This window comes from Heptranchias perlo, chromosome 44 (genome assembly GCF_035084215.1).
Source record: "Heptranchias perlo isolate sHepPer1 chromosome 44, sHepPer1.hap1, whole genome shotgun sequence".
Classification (NCBI taxonomy): Eukaryota; Metazoa; Chordata; class Chondrichthyes; order Hexanchiformes; family Hexanchidae; genus Heptranchias; species Heptranchias perlo.
Window position 1 is genome coordinate 3,590,446 of NC_090368.1, and position 13,774 is coordinate 3,604,219.

General features: G+C 52.1%; 1 protein-coding gene across 1 annotated transcript; it reads right to left on the reverse strand.

The window, feature by feature from the left end:
• Positions 1-887: 887 nt before the first annotated feature.
• glmp (glycosylated lysosomal membrane protein) lies at positions 888-11,107 on the reverse strand. Its single transcript, XM_067975914.1, has 6 exons — positions 10,996-11,107; positions 6,228-6,509; positions 4,606-4,803; positions 3,825-4,043; positions 2,675-2,955; positions 888-1,423 (listed from the first exon to the last, which is right to left on the reverse strand). Exons 1-6 carry the CDS (start codon positions 11,083-11,085, stop codon positions 1,252-1,254), a joined length of 1,242 nt encoding a protein of 413 aa, XP_067832015.1. The 5' UTR covers positions 11,086-11,107; the 3' UTR covers positions 888-1,251.
• Between the last annotated feature and the right edge of the window lie 2,667 nt (positions 11,108-13,774).

The following is a 13,774-nucleotide window of genomic DNA, read 5'->3' on the forward strand; positions in this document are numbered from 1 at the left end:
AACCTGCACCACCAGTCGAACCAGGCAGGAGGTAATCAGGTGTCGGATTGTATGAACACTCGTAGATTTACAGGTCCAGGTTCAATTAACCGGCACCCAATTTGACACAGTGGAACACGTGGGTTTGCCTCCAGTCAGGCTAAAAAGGTGAAACTCCCAAAAACCCTCCCGCACGCTGCCCGACAAGACGTCACTGAAATCTGCTGTCAATCTCAGAGGCCCAGTTTCTCTGTTCCTGCGACAGCTCTCTACACTGTCCCGTCAAACACTCCCAGGGCAGGTACAGGGTTAGATACAGAGTAAAGCTCCCTCTACACTGTCCCGTCAAACACTCCCAGGGCAGGTACAGGGTTAGATACAGAGTAAAGCTCCCTCTACACTGTCCCATCAAACACTCCCAGGGCAGGTACAGTACGGGTTAGATACAGAGTAAAGCTCCCTCCACACTGTCCCATCAAACACTCCCAGGGCAGGTACAGGGTTAGATACAGAGTAAAGCTCCCTCTACACTGTCCCATCAAACACTCCCAGGGCAGGTACAGGGTTAGATACAGAGTAAAGCTCCCTCTACACTGTCCCATCAAACACTCCCAGGGCAGGTACAGCATGGGTTAGATACAGAGTAAAGCTCCCTCTACACTGTCCCATCAAACACTCCCAGGGCAGGTACAGCACGGGTTAGATACAGAGTAAAGCTCCCTCTACACTGTCCCATCAAACACTCCCAGGGCAGGTACAGCACGGGTTAGATACAGAGTAAAGCTCCCTCTACACTGTCCCATCAAACACTCCCAGGGGCAGGTACAGGGTTAGATACAGAGTAAAGCTCCCTCTACACTGTCCCATCAAACACTCCCAGGGGCAGGTACAGGGTTAGATACAGAGTAAAGCTCCCTCTACACTGTCCCATCAAACACTCCCAGGGCAGGTACAGGGTTAGATACAGAGTAAAGCTCCCTCTACACTGTCCCATCAAACACTCCCAGGGCAGGGACAGGGTTAGATACAGAGTAAAGCTCCCTCTACGTTGTCCCCTATGGGGGAGGGGAGAAGCGGTGCAGGAAAGAACGACGACATATTTTAGAGGTAGTAAAAGTTCGACTTGATAAACCCGACCCCCACATCGTGTGCGTTGTTGCCACAGTTTAAGTGACGAGCTCCACACCCGTCCCACCAGATCACAGCGGAAGGGGAAGGGGAATGAACGACGGAGCAGTAAAGTGCGTTGTACCCGCCAGCTCCTCGAGCCCGTTAGTTCACCGCCACGTAGCCGCGGTGCAGTCGCTTCCTGTGGAGGGCGCAGACGACGGCCCCTCCGAGCAGCACCAGCAGAACGGGAAGGCCGAGTGCCACCGCCATGATGGCGATCACCAGCACGGAGAAGGAGTCCTGCGGCGGGTCTCCGTAGCCAATCAGCGACGACCTGCGGGGGGGGGGGGGGGGGGGGGGGAGGTGGAGAGAGGTCAAATGTCATTGCCCAGTCATGTGATCAGTAAGTCTGGTCTGAGTCAGTCGCTGTGCGGCCTCCCCCACCCCCCCATCTCTCCACATCTCCCGGGGGCTCTCCTCTCTGCGGGACAGTCAGACAGACCACACTCAGGCACCCATCCTCAATCCACAAGGGCCAATTCCCCTCTTGTTCCTTCCAAGCTCGAAAGCCCAACACCCACCCTGGCCGCTCCTCCCACCGACCTAACCCTCCCTCCCTCCCTCCCTCCTCCCACCGACCTAACCCTCCCTCCCTCCCTCCTCCTCCCACCGACCTAACCCTCCCTCCCTCCGACCTAACCCTCCCTCCCTCCCTCCCTCCTCCCACCGACCTAACCCTCCCTCCCTCCCTCCTCCTCCCACCGACCTAACCCTCCCTCCCTCCCTCCTCCTCCAACCGACCTAACCCTCCCTCCCTCCCTCCCTCCTCCTCCAACTGAACTAACCCTCCCTCCCTCCCTCCTCCTCCCACCGACCTAACCCTCCCTCCCTCCCTCCTCCTCCCACCGACCTAACCCTCCCTCCCTCCCTCCTCCTCCCACCGACCTAACCCTCCCTCCCTCCCTCCCTCCTCCTCCAACCGACCTAACCCTCCCTCCCTCCCTCCCTCCTCCTCCAACTGAACTAACCCTCCCTCCCTCCCTCCTCCTCCTCCCACCCTCCTCCTCCAACTGAACTAACCCTCCCTCCCTCCCTGGCCGCTCCTCCAACCAAACTAACCCTCCCTCCCTGGCCGCTCCTCCCACCCTCCCTGGCCGCTCCTCCCACCGAACTAACCCACCCTCCCTGGCCGCTCCTCCCTCTGAACTAACCCTCTCTCCCTCCCTGGCCACTCCTCCCAATGAACTAACCCTCCCTTCCTCCCCTGCATTGAAATCAAGACCTATCACCTTCTCTTCATCCATTCTCCCTCCTCCACCACCTCAAAACTGGGGGGGGGGGGAGGGGGGGAAAATCCAGTTGAGTCTCGCATCCATCAGGCAAGCTTTGGAATCCCCAAACTTGGCGTCAACCACTTCCCGATTAACCTCGCCTCCCATTTCCTTCCCTTTTCGTGCTCAGTTGACGTGTCGCCCACTCTAGGCCTCAGGCCTCAAGTCACACAAGGCCCCTGCCCTCACACCCCATCCCATCCCACCCCCCCCCTCCCTCTCCCTCTCTCTCTCTCTCTCTCTCTGGAGCTCACCAGCTGATGTATCTGGTCGAGTTGTACAGCTCCCCTCCAGCGATCCCAAAAGAGACGTTCATGGCCGAGACGTGGGATCCGCCTCGCAGGTCGGGTCCGAAGAAGGCGTAGGCGATGCTGGAGGCCGGCAGGCTCTGGTTGCGGCCTCGCCTCAGGCTGTAGTGCCGGGAAGGCATGGAATCGGCACGGGCCGCCTTCGGAGAGCTGTAGGCGACCGGTTTCCACTGCAGGTAGCTCAGGACGTCACTGCCATTCCCAGTAACCGCCACCAGCTTGTCCGTCTGACACGAGGGGAGGAGCAAAGTTCAGAGTCAGTCAGTCAGTGCATCAATTCACAAACGTGGCCCTAATTAACCTCGGCCGTGGCTCAGAGGGTCTCTCTCAGAGTCAGGAGGTTGTGGGTTCCAGCCCCCACTCCAGAGACTCGAGCCCATAATCCAGGCCGACACTCCCAGTGCCCGGACTGAGGGAGCGCCGCGCTGTCGGAGGTGACGTCTTTCGGAGGAGACGTTAAACTGAGGAGCCCCTCTGCCCCTCTCAGGTGGATGTAAAAGATCCCAAGGGCCACTATTTCGAAGAAGAGCAGCGGGGAGTCCTCCCCGGTGTCCTGGGGCCAATATTTATCCCTCAACCATTGAAAACAGATGATCCTGTCATTTATCACATTGCTCTTTGTGGGATCTTGCTGTGCATAAGTTGGCTTCTGCGTTTCCTACATTACAACAGTGACTACACTTCAAAAAGTACTTCATAAAGAGCCTTTGAGGCGTCCTGAAAGGTGCTACATAAATGCAAATTCATTATAGAGTCATACAGCACGGATAGAGGCCCTTCGGCCCATCTTGTCCGCGCCGGCCATCAAGCCCTGTCTAATCTAATCCCATATTATCTTTTTAATTACTTTGCCATTTTAGATTAATTTATTTATTCTCTCCCCTCTGAAGACATCAACAGCCCTTTGTTGATGGAGAGCAGTCCCATGGGCTCCAGAGCCTTCCGATTCCCACGGACGTCGAGCGTGAGAGCTGGAGGGCTATTCCACCACAGTGAGCATCACAGCCACACTCGATCTCGCGCTTAACTCACACCCACAACAGATACACTGGATGAGGGGTGGGAGTCCCGGCCGGCAGGTGGGCCGGGTCCCTACCTGGAAGATGCTGGGGGTGTACTCGTCGTCGATGGTGGTGCAGACCCTCACTTCTCTCCGCACGCCCTCCGCCTCCAGCGCGATCAGCTCCAGTCCGAATCTCGATTTGTTACCGCGTGGCTCGAGCCCGTCGATGACAAAGTCCAGCTGGGAGCTGTTGGCAGTGTGCAGGAGGTGGGGGAGATCGGGATCACGGCCAGAGCCCTCGAACGCCGAGATCTGAAAGAAATAGAACCAGAGCAGGTACAGGGTTAGATACAGAGTAAAGCTCCCTCTACACTGTCCCATCAAACACTCCCGGGGGCAGGTACAGGGTTAGATACAGAGTAAAGCTCCCTCTACACTGTCCCATCAAACACTCCCAGGGGCAGGTACAGGGTTAGATACAGAGTAAAGCTCCCTCTACACTGTCCCATCAAACACTCCCAGGGGCAGGTACAGGGTTAGATACAGAGTAAAGCTCCCTCTACACTGTCCCGTCAAACACTCCCAGGGCAGGTACAGGGTTAGGTACAGAGTAAAGCTCCCTCGACGCTGCTCTCATGTGGGGTCAGATTAACCTCTCCTGTCCCATGCCTTGAGAGCCCGGGACATACGGACTATTCAGCATGGAGGGGGCATCACATTCGAGTCTCGTGCGTGTGAGGCTGGGACTTTATCGCAGGATCCCAGTGAGCCAGCAGAGGGAGCCAGTGTTCACTTACATCGGGAATCAAGGGAGACCCTGCGACATCCCCAGTGATGTCACGCAGCGAGAGACCCCGCCCCCTTCCCTGCGTACCCGGAATGCGATGCTGCCGTTGTCGAACAGCTGGCCAGTGGCGTTGCGGCCCCGCAGCTGGGCGGTCAGCGCGCTGTGGTTCAAGGTGGCATTGACGTCGTCCCAGGTGAAGTCCTCCAGCTGATAGGTGGGGTAAAAGCTGCTGTCCGGCGTCTGGGACAGATCGGCCGTGTCCTTCACATCGTCGTATTCGAACAACTGAAAAGGGGGTGGGAATAAAAACAGGCTGAAACATCTCTCCGCAAAGCGAAACCCACCCCCACCCACAGGGCCTGATCCCTCACCCAGCCAAATCTGGCACCTGCCCGCATTCACAGGCTATTGGACTATGGGAGGCAGCACCGGGCTATTTGACTATGGAGTGCGTCGCTGGATATTACATCCGAGTCAGGGGGTGGGAAGCTAGAATTGATGCCTGGAGGGGGGGGAGAACCTTCTCCAGACGCACCATCGCAAAAGGTAATCATGCAGACGACTGCGGCGCTGTAATTGGTCTCAGTTGGAATTGCTGCTCACCATTCAATGCCCCCCACCCCCCCAACTCCCCCGCCGCCTCGAAGGTGCTGGAGCCATTGGCCAAAGACAGAATCAAGCTCGGCTGCGACGCCTCGCAAGAAGAATGTCCGCAAAAGGAGAGTTTGCAGCTGCCCTGGAAACACACGGTTAACGAGCTCACATTAATTGGCGGATGGCAAAGTCATACAGCGCCAACTGAGCAGTGGTGAAAGGGGCAGGGACCGAGTGCCATTCCCTGGGCTCCTCCCTCTGGCAAACAATTAACTCCAGATTTAAAACCATCGGTTAACAGTTTGACAGTTGCCTCATGTACAAACAGCAGGGTTTGTGTTTTGAAAAAGTCACGATAAACTGGAGATACATTTCGAGAGGCACAATTGCAAAAGGGTTTGAAGCTTGGTCAACATTTCCCCGATAAGTGAACAAACTGCTGCACAGCAGATGAGGCAGAGATAGAGCGCATTTCTGCATTGTGTTTCACGCGACTTCAGATAGACAGAGTACACAAGCTTTAAAAGCTGGCTTTGCCCCGTGGAAGATCTTGACACGAGGAGGACTGCAAACAGGATCCTTGGACCAAAGTCTCTGTAACCCTTGGACTCAACCTAATCAAACGATCGGCCTTTTAAAAGGCGCCAGCTGTTGTCATTGTTAGTCCCGTGCCACTCGCTATCACTCCACTGAGGGAGTGCTGCACTGTCGGAGGTGCCGTCTTTCAGAGGAGACATTAAACCGAGGCCCCGTCTGCCCCTCTCAGGAGCCCACGGCCACTATTCGAAGAACAGGGGAGTTCTCCTCGGTGTCCTGGGCCAATATTTAATCCCTCAACTGACATCGCTTAAGAAGAAAACCCAGATTACCTGGTCACTTATCACGTTGCTGTTTGTGGGATCTTGCTGTGCACAAAATGGCTTCCTACATTACAACCACACTTCAAAAAGTACTTCACTGGGGGACGTCCTGAGGCCGCGACAGAAATGCAAGTCTTTCTTTAATTGAATGGAGGAACAGGTTCGAGGGGCTGAACGGCCATATCCTGTTTCCCAGTAACCACAAGGCACTCAAGTGTCCTCGGGCTCCCCACCCTCCCCCCCCCCGGTACTTACCCGGGAGAAAATAACTGCAGTGGAATAGACGACTGACTTGGGGGGCTGAATGCGGACAGCGCTGGAGGGGTCCCGCAGTTCCAGCCGGGTCCAGTTGATGTGCAGCGAGCTGCTGGGGGAGCTGGTGTAGACCAGCAGGACAGTGGGGGCCCCCAGGGTGCTCCAGAGGTAGTGGATGGTGTCGTTACGGCCGACTGCCCGCACGTGGAGCACGTTCGGAACGCTGGGAGAGGAGGAGTCCGTGACCGATTCATTCCTTCCAGGATTATACTCGAAGGAAACCTGAGAGAGAGAGAGAGAGAGAGAGAAAACAATGGTCAGCTACACTGGGTTCAGATTGATTCAACAACTTTCATTTATATAGCGCCTTTAATGTAAAACGTCCCCGAGGCGCTTCTCAGGAGCGTAAATCAGACAGAATTTGACACCGATCCACGTAAGGAGATATTAGGACAGGTGACCAAAAGTTCGGTCAAAGAGGGAGGTTTTAAAGGAGCGTCTTAAAGGAGGAGAGAGGGGCGGAGAGGTTTAGGGAGGGAATTCCAGAGCTTCGGGCCCAGGCGGCTGAAGGCACGGCCGCCAATGGAGGGGTGAAGGAATTGGGAGACGCGCAAGAGGCCAGAATTGGAGGAGCGCAGAGATCTCGGAGGTCTGTAGGGCTGGAGGAGGTTACAGAGATAGGGAGGGGGCCACGGAGAGACGTGAACACCAGGACGAAAACTGTAAACTCGAGGTGTTGCCGGACCGGGAGCCAATGTAGGTCAGCGAGCGCAGGGGGGTGATGGGTGAATGGGACTTGGTGCGAGTTAGGATACGGGGCAGCAGAGATTCCCCATTCCCCCTCTGGAAGGGGCTGACCCAGGCTGGGGTACAGTTCTGTACAGCCCCAGCTGGCTAGTCACACTTTCTTTATTTAAAAAAAAAATGTCTAGGCTGATGCACATTGGCCAGCTATTTGGCCACAGGGGCATCGCGAAGCATGTACGCTCCCCTTTAAACCCCGGGCAGTTAACGTGTTACCAAGATGACCTCATCCAGTGGCCACAGAATCAGCATCTGTCACTTATTCCTCATTTCGCTTCCTCATTTCAAACCCTACTTAGAGGAGACACAAATCATTGGAGGAGGCCATTCGTCCTATCGCCCGTGTTCTATCTCTGAAGCTCACCCCTCAATCCCGTTCTCCTGCCCTTTTAAAAAAATTTTTTTTTTTTTTTAAACTTACAAATATTTATCCACTTCCTTTACGCTCTCGTTACTGACTCACAGACCAGTAGCTCCCCGTCCCCCCGTTTACCTTACCACAGCCCCTCATAATTTTAAGCACTTCTATTAAATCTGCTCTTAACCCTCCCTGATCCAGTGAAAGGAACCCCATACTCTCTAATCTCTCAGGTGTGGAATTAGCTCTCATCTGGGGAAGCAATGGCGGAGGGGAAGGGGGCTGCGGTCGGCAGTGGGGGCCCCCCTGGGGGATAGGGGAGGGCTCGCAGTCCTGACTCTAGCTACTCCCGCTGGAAACGCTCGAGGAGCCCGGCAGGCGAGGACGGGACTGGGTCCCACTGCGACACCCTCCGTTCTCAAACGTGCCGACTGACTCTTGCAGTCAGGGCTCATACAAGAAGGGGTGAGGTACAATATGTACACTAGGGAGGGAGTTAACACGAGCCAGTGGGGAGGGTTTGAGAGACGAGATATCAATGCACACCCGACCAGGTATCGGAGATGTACTCGTGTCCAAGGATGCAGATAGAGTGAACGTGCATTTGTTCACGGGCGATACTTTTGAAGTGTCATTAATTTAGAAAAACACAACAGCCAATTTGCGCACAGCAAGATCCCACAACAGCAAATGAGATGACGACCAGTCAATTCATTTTTTAAAAAGGGTGTTGATCGAGGGATAAATATTAGCCCAGGACACCGGGGAGAACTTCCCTGCTCTTCTTCCAATAGTGGCGGTGGGACTTTTAACCAGAGAAGGCGGACGGGGCCCTCAGTTTAACGTCTCCTCCAAAAGACGGCACCTCCCTCAGTACTGCACTGGGAGTGTCAGCCTTTAACAGGAGCTCAGGTCTGTAATAAACCTCAGCAATCTGGGTCGCACACCCTCTGCACCAGCCCAGTAGATAGCCTGCCAGGATAACGCGTACTACAATATAATTGGCCACAGCCGACATCACGACTGGACTTCAGTCAACTACCGACATTGGCGTGCGCTGCAAGACAGCTCCACCAATTGAGCAGATCACAGAGTCACAGTGAAAGAAACATTTTACAATGCATCAGTTATGGGTAACTCCCTCCCAACAGAATCCATCCCCTCTCCCCACAATTCTCTCCCCCCGTCAAGTGACGGGAAGTCAAGGGACACACATTTCCCCCCCATGACCAAATAGCCAGTCACACACACACACACACACACACACACACGAGTCACTAATGTGATTTCTGGCAGATGTCCCATTATGATACATTTCGGTAGGAAGAATGAGGAGAGGCAATATAAACTAGAGGGCACAGTTCTAAAAGGGGTACAGGAACAGAGGAGATCTGGGGGTATATGTGCACAAATCGTTGAAGATGGCAGGGCAGGTTGAAAAAGCAGTTAAAAAGGCATACAGGATCCTGGGCTTTATAAATAGAGGCGTAGAGTACAAAGGCAAGGAGGTCATGATGAACCTTTATAAAACACTGGTTCGGCCACAACTGGAGTATTGTGTCCAGTTCTGGGCACCGCACTTTGGGAGGGATGTGTCGGCCTTGGAGGGGGTGCAGAAGGGATTTACTAGAATGATTCCAGGGATGAGGGACTTTAGTTACGTGGATAGACTGGAGAATCTGGGGTTCTTCTCCTTGGAACAGGGAAGATTGAGAGGAGATTTGATCGAGGTGTTTAAAATCATGAAGGGTCTGGACAGACTAGATAGAGAGAAACTGTTCCCATTGGCAGAAGGGTCAAGAACCTGAGGGCATAGATTTAAGGTAATTGGCAAAAGAACCAAAGGTGACAAGGAGAAACTTTTTTATGCAGCGAGTGGTTATAGGAACAGGAGTAGGCCATTCAGCCCCTCGTGCCTGCTCCACCATTTGATAAGATCATGGCTGATCTGTGATCTAACTCCATATACCTGCCTTTGGCCCATATCCCTTAATACCTTTGGTTGCCAAAAAGCTATCTATCTCACATTTAAATTTAGCAATTGAGCTAGTATCAATTGCCGTTTGCGGAAGAGAGTTCCAAACTTCTACCACCCTTTGTGTGGAGAAATGTTTTCTAATCTCACTCCTGAAAGGTCTGGCTCTAATTTTTAGACTGTGCCCCCTACTCCTAAAATCCCCAGCCAGCAGAAATAGTTTCTCTCTATCCACCCTATCTGTTCCCCTTAATATCTTGTAAACTTCAATCAGATCACCCCTTAACCTTCGAAACTCCAGAGAATACAACCCCAATTTGTGTAATCTCTCCTCGTAACTTAATCCTTGAAGTCCGGGTATCATTCTAGTAAACCTACGCTGCACTCCCTCCAAAGCCAATATGTCCTACCGAAGGTGCGGTGCCCAGAACTGCTCACAGTACTCCAGGTGCGGTCTAACCAGGGTTTTGTATAGCTGCAGCATAACTTCTGCCCCCTTGAACTCCAGTCCTCTAGATATAAAGGCCAGCATTCCATTAGCCTTCTTGATTATTTTCTGCACCTGTTCATGACACTTCAATGATCTATGTACCTGAACCCCTAAGTCCCTTTGAACATCCACTGTTTTTAAACTTTTAACCATTTAGAAAGTACCCTGTTCTATCCTTTATTGATCCAAAGTGGATGACCTCACATTTGTCTACATTGAATTCCATTTGCCACATGATATGATCTGGAATGCACTGCCCGAGGGGGTGGTGGAGGCAGATTCAATTGTGGCTTTCAAAAGGGAACTGGATAAGTACTTGAAAGGAAAAAATTTGCAGGGCTACGGGGACAGGGCGGGGGAGTGGGACTAGCTGGATTGCTCGTGCATAGAGCCGGCACGGACTCGATGGGCCAAATGGCCTCCTTCCATGCTGTAACCTTTCTATAACTGAGCCCAGTCCCATTCAGATGATAATCACTGCTCCCATTTTTTTTCCCCCAGACAGGGGGTGTTGGTTCTGCTGTTACCATTTACACCTCTTCTTGACCCATCTTTTGTTTCTGTACTTATCCCATATACCAGCCCCTTTTGTCCTTGCACTATCGTCCTTTTTGTCATTTAATCACTCCTGCCCTATTTGTTCTCCCCCCACCTGGCTCTAAACTTGCTTAAAACTGTTTGACCTCTAAACATCCAGTTCTGATGAAAGGTCTTCGACCTGACTCCTCAACCCTGTTCCTCCCCCTCTCTCTCTCTACAGATGCTGCCTGACTTGCTGAGCGTTTGCAGGTTTTAATCCAGTCCCCCTTCGAACCCTCACTTCCCAGCAATGAAGCAACGGAGGATAACCGCCCAGCAGCGGGAACCCCGGCCTATTTTATCCCCACATCATCGGCGCTCAGGCCAACCCTTCCACTGATGCTTGGGGGACAAAGTGAGTGCGAAACCGGCGAGATAACAAGGTAAAAAGGGACAATACACAGGGCTGCCTTGAAATAAACTTTCAGAATGTATCTTTTTTTCCTTTTTAACTCTCATTCCAACGACAGCACTGCTCTTACCCCCCCCCCCCCTTAAATTAGATTTAAAACCTCCCCGTGTTGTAGATTTTATGCTCCCTACCCTCCTGCTACCCCGTTACCTGTCGGCGGTAGGAGTCGGTGCCCCTCGCATGTCTCGACTGCAATGTAACAAACCAGACAGACAGCAACAATGTCACTAACGCGGCCATGTCTGTTACACTGCCGCATCACCTGACCTGACCAGCTGACTCCCGCCGCTCTCTTAAAGGCACATGTACTCTTAAAGGCGCAGGCGCCCTTAAAGAAAACGGATTGTTTTGCTTCGGGGTTGGAGGGCGGGCGGGTTGTAATTCAGTCCCCCATTCTAAAGTTGTGCATTCCTCTCTTGACTTTGAGGGCGGCAAAGTTTACACACATTTCCCATTGCCAGCACAAGATAAAGCAGCCCGCTTGATTGGCACCCCATCCACCACCCTAAACATTCACTCCCTTCACCACCGGCGCACTGTGGCTGCTGTGTGCACCATCCACAGGATGCACTGCAACGACTCGCCAAGGCTTCTTCGACAGTACCTCCCAAACCCGCGACCTCTATCACCTAGAAGGACAAGAGCAGCAGGCACATGGGAACATCGCCACCTGCACGTTCCCCTCCAGGTCACATACCATCCCGACTTGGAAATATATTGCCGTTCCTTCATTGTCGCTGGGTCAAAATCCTGGAACGCCCCTTCCTAACAGCACTGTGGGAGAACCGTCACCACACGGACTACAGCGGTTCAAGAAGGCGGCTCACCACCACCCTCTTGAGGGCAATTAGGGGATGGGCAATAAATGCCGGCCTCGCCAGCGACGCCCACATCCCATTAACGAATAAAAAAAAAATCCAGGCTGACACTCCACTGAGGGAGTGCTGCACTGTCGGAGGTGCCGTCTTTCAGATGAGACGTTAAACTGAGGCCCCGTCTGCCCCTCTCAGATAGACGTGAAAGATCCCACGGCCACTATTTCAAAGAAGAGCGGGGGGAGTTCTCCCCGGTGTCCTGGGCCAATATTTATCCCTCAAGCAACATTGCTAAAAACAGATTATCTGGACATTTATCACATTGTTGTTTGTGGGAGCTTGCTGTTTGCAAATTGGCTTCCACATTTCCCACATTACAACAGTGACTACACTTCAAAAATACTTCACTGGCTGTAAAGCGCTTTGGGAGATCCTGAGGCCATGAAGAACGTTATAGAAATGCAAGTCTTTCTTTCTTCTTCTTTCTGAATGTGGACAGAGGTATTTGTATTGGGAAAAGTCAACTGGCAGTGCATGTAAGATTTTAATACCATATATATATAAATTCGCATGAAATGCTTGAAATGCACTTCCCATTTTGGCTCATTGGTAAAGAGTCTTTGATCCCCATTATTTACGTACGACCTGGCTGTTCTCAGTACAAGGGGCCACAATTGTCCGCACTGTCCCTGGGTTAAAGATGGCCCTAATAACTGTCCAACAGCCACTACTGGAAAGTGCGTGCGGTGAGGAGAGTATCAGGTTCCATTACGATGCCTGCTGCAGTCAAATAGCGCCCCCCCCCCCCCCAGGGACTCATTTTCAAGTTACACGTGAAGAATGGCCACTTGGCCTATGCACATGAGAGCACGCCCTGCTGGTGCAATCATACCACAGGGAGAAAGGCAGGGCACGGTCAAACTAGAGAGAAAAAAATTGCTGCAGGGCAGAACAGATCAATCAGTATCTGAAAGGGAAAGGCATTTTAGAGTTTTCGATGGGTTCCATGATGAAGAGCCCTACCCAAAATGTCAACCTGCCTTTCTCAATGAGATACTGATGCATTTCCAGTACTTTTTGGACATTTCCAGTAATTTGCAGATTTTTTTCATTAAAGAACTTGCATTTATATAGCGCCTTTCACCACCTCAGGACGCTCTGAAGTGCTTTACAGCCAATGAAGTGTACTCACTGTTGCAACATAGGGAACACTGGATCCAATTTGTGCACAGCAAGATCCCATACTTAGCAATGTGATAATGACCAGAATATGTTTTAGTGATGTTGGTTGAGGGATAAATGTTGGCCAGGACACCAGAGTGGGGGGGAAAACTCCCCCACTTTTCTTCAAAAATAGTGGCTGTGGGATCTTTTACGTCCACTCGAGGGGGTAGAGGGGGGCCTGGGTTTAACCTTACGCGAAAGACGACACATCAGCTCAAGCCTCTGGAGTTGAACTCAAACCCAATACATTCTGACTTAGAGTGCTATCCACTGCTGACAACAAAGGAACCTGATGGCCAGGTTAATTTAACCAACACATCAATGTACAAATATTCCACTGCTTTGTTCAGTTTAGGGATCAGGGAGTTTTTAATGTGGAACTGTGATTCCAGACACAAGAGAAACTGAGGCTCTTTTCATTGGAACATAGAAGGTTGAAGAGACCTGCTGGAGGGCGATCAAGATTATGAGGTTTTGATCATGTAAATTAGGGAAAACTATTTCCACTGGTCAGTAACTAGAGGGCATAAATTTAAGATCAGCATCAATAAGAACAAAGGGAGTTCAGGAGAGTCGGATTAGACAAGGTGGCTCTTAAATCACTGGTGCAGATTAGTAGATGGGCTAAATGGCCTGTTTGTGCTTTAGCATTCTACAACTGTCCCAATAAATGAAGTATGCAGCTTGTAGTCTACTCCCTGCTTTGTGATAACAGTGAATGAATGCGAGGAGCATCAGGCGACAGGTACGAGAATTACAGGGCTCTCGTTTTGTAGTGTAAATCTAGAGGTAGCAATGCACCTTTTCACTGAATTAAGTTGGTGACTTGCATTGGTTGTTCCAACTCTCCTCCTCCTCCCCATTTGCCAACTGGCACATTTGCACCCACT

Bases quoted from the DNA above. Each gene is read 5' to 3' on its own strand.
- glmp (XM_067975914.1), bottom strand. From the start codon at position 11,085: ATGGCCGCGTTAGTGACATTGTTGCTGTCTGTCTGGTTTGTTACATTG. The intron at 6,510-10,995 runs GTAACGGGGTAG...TCTCTCTCTCAG, and splicing joins CCGACTCCTACCGCCGACAG to GTTTCCTTCGAGTATAATCC. The intron at 1,424-2,674 runs GTGAGCTCCAGA...CCCCCCCCGCAG, and splicing joins TCGACCAGATACATCAGCTG to GTCGTCGCTGATTGGCTACG.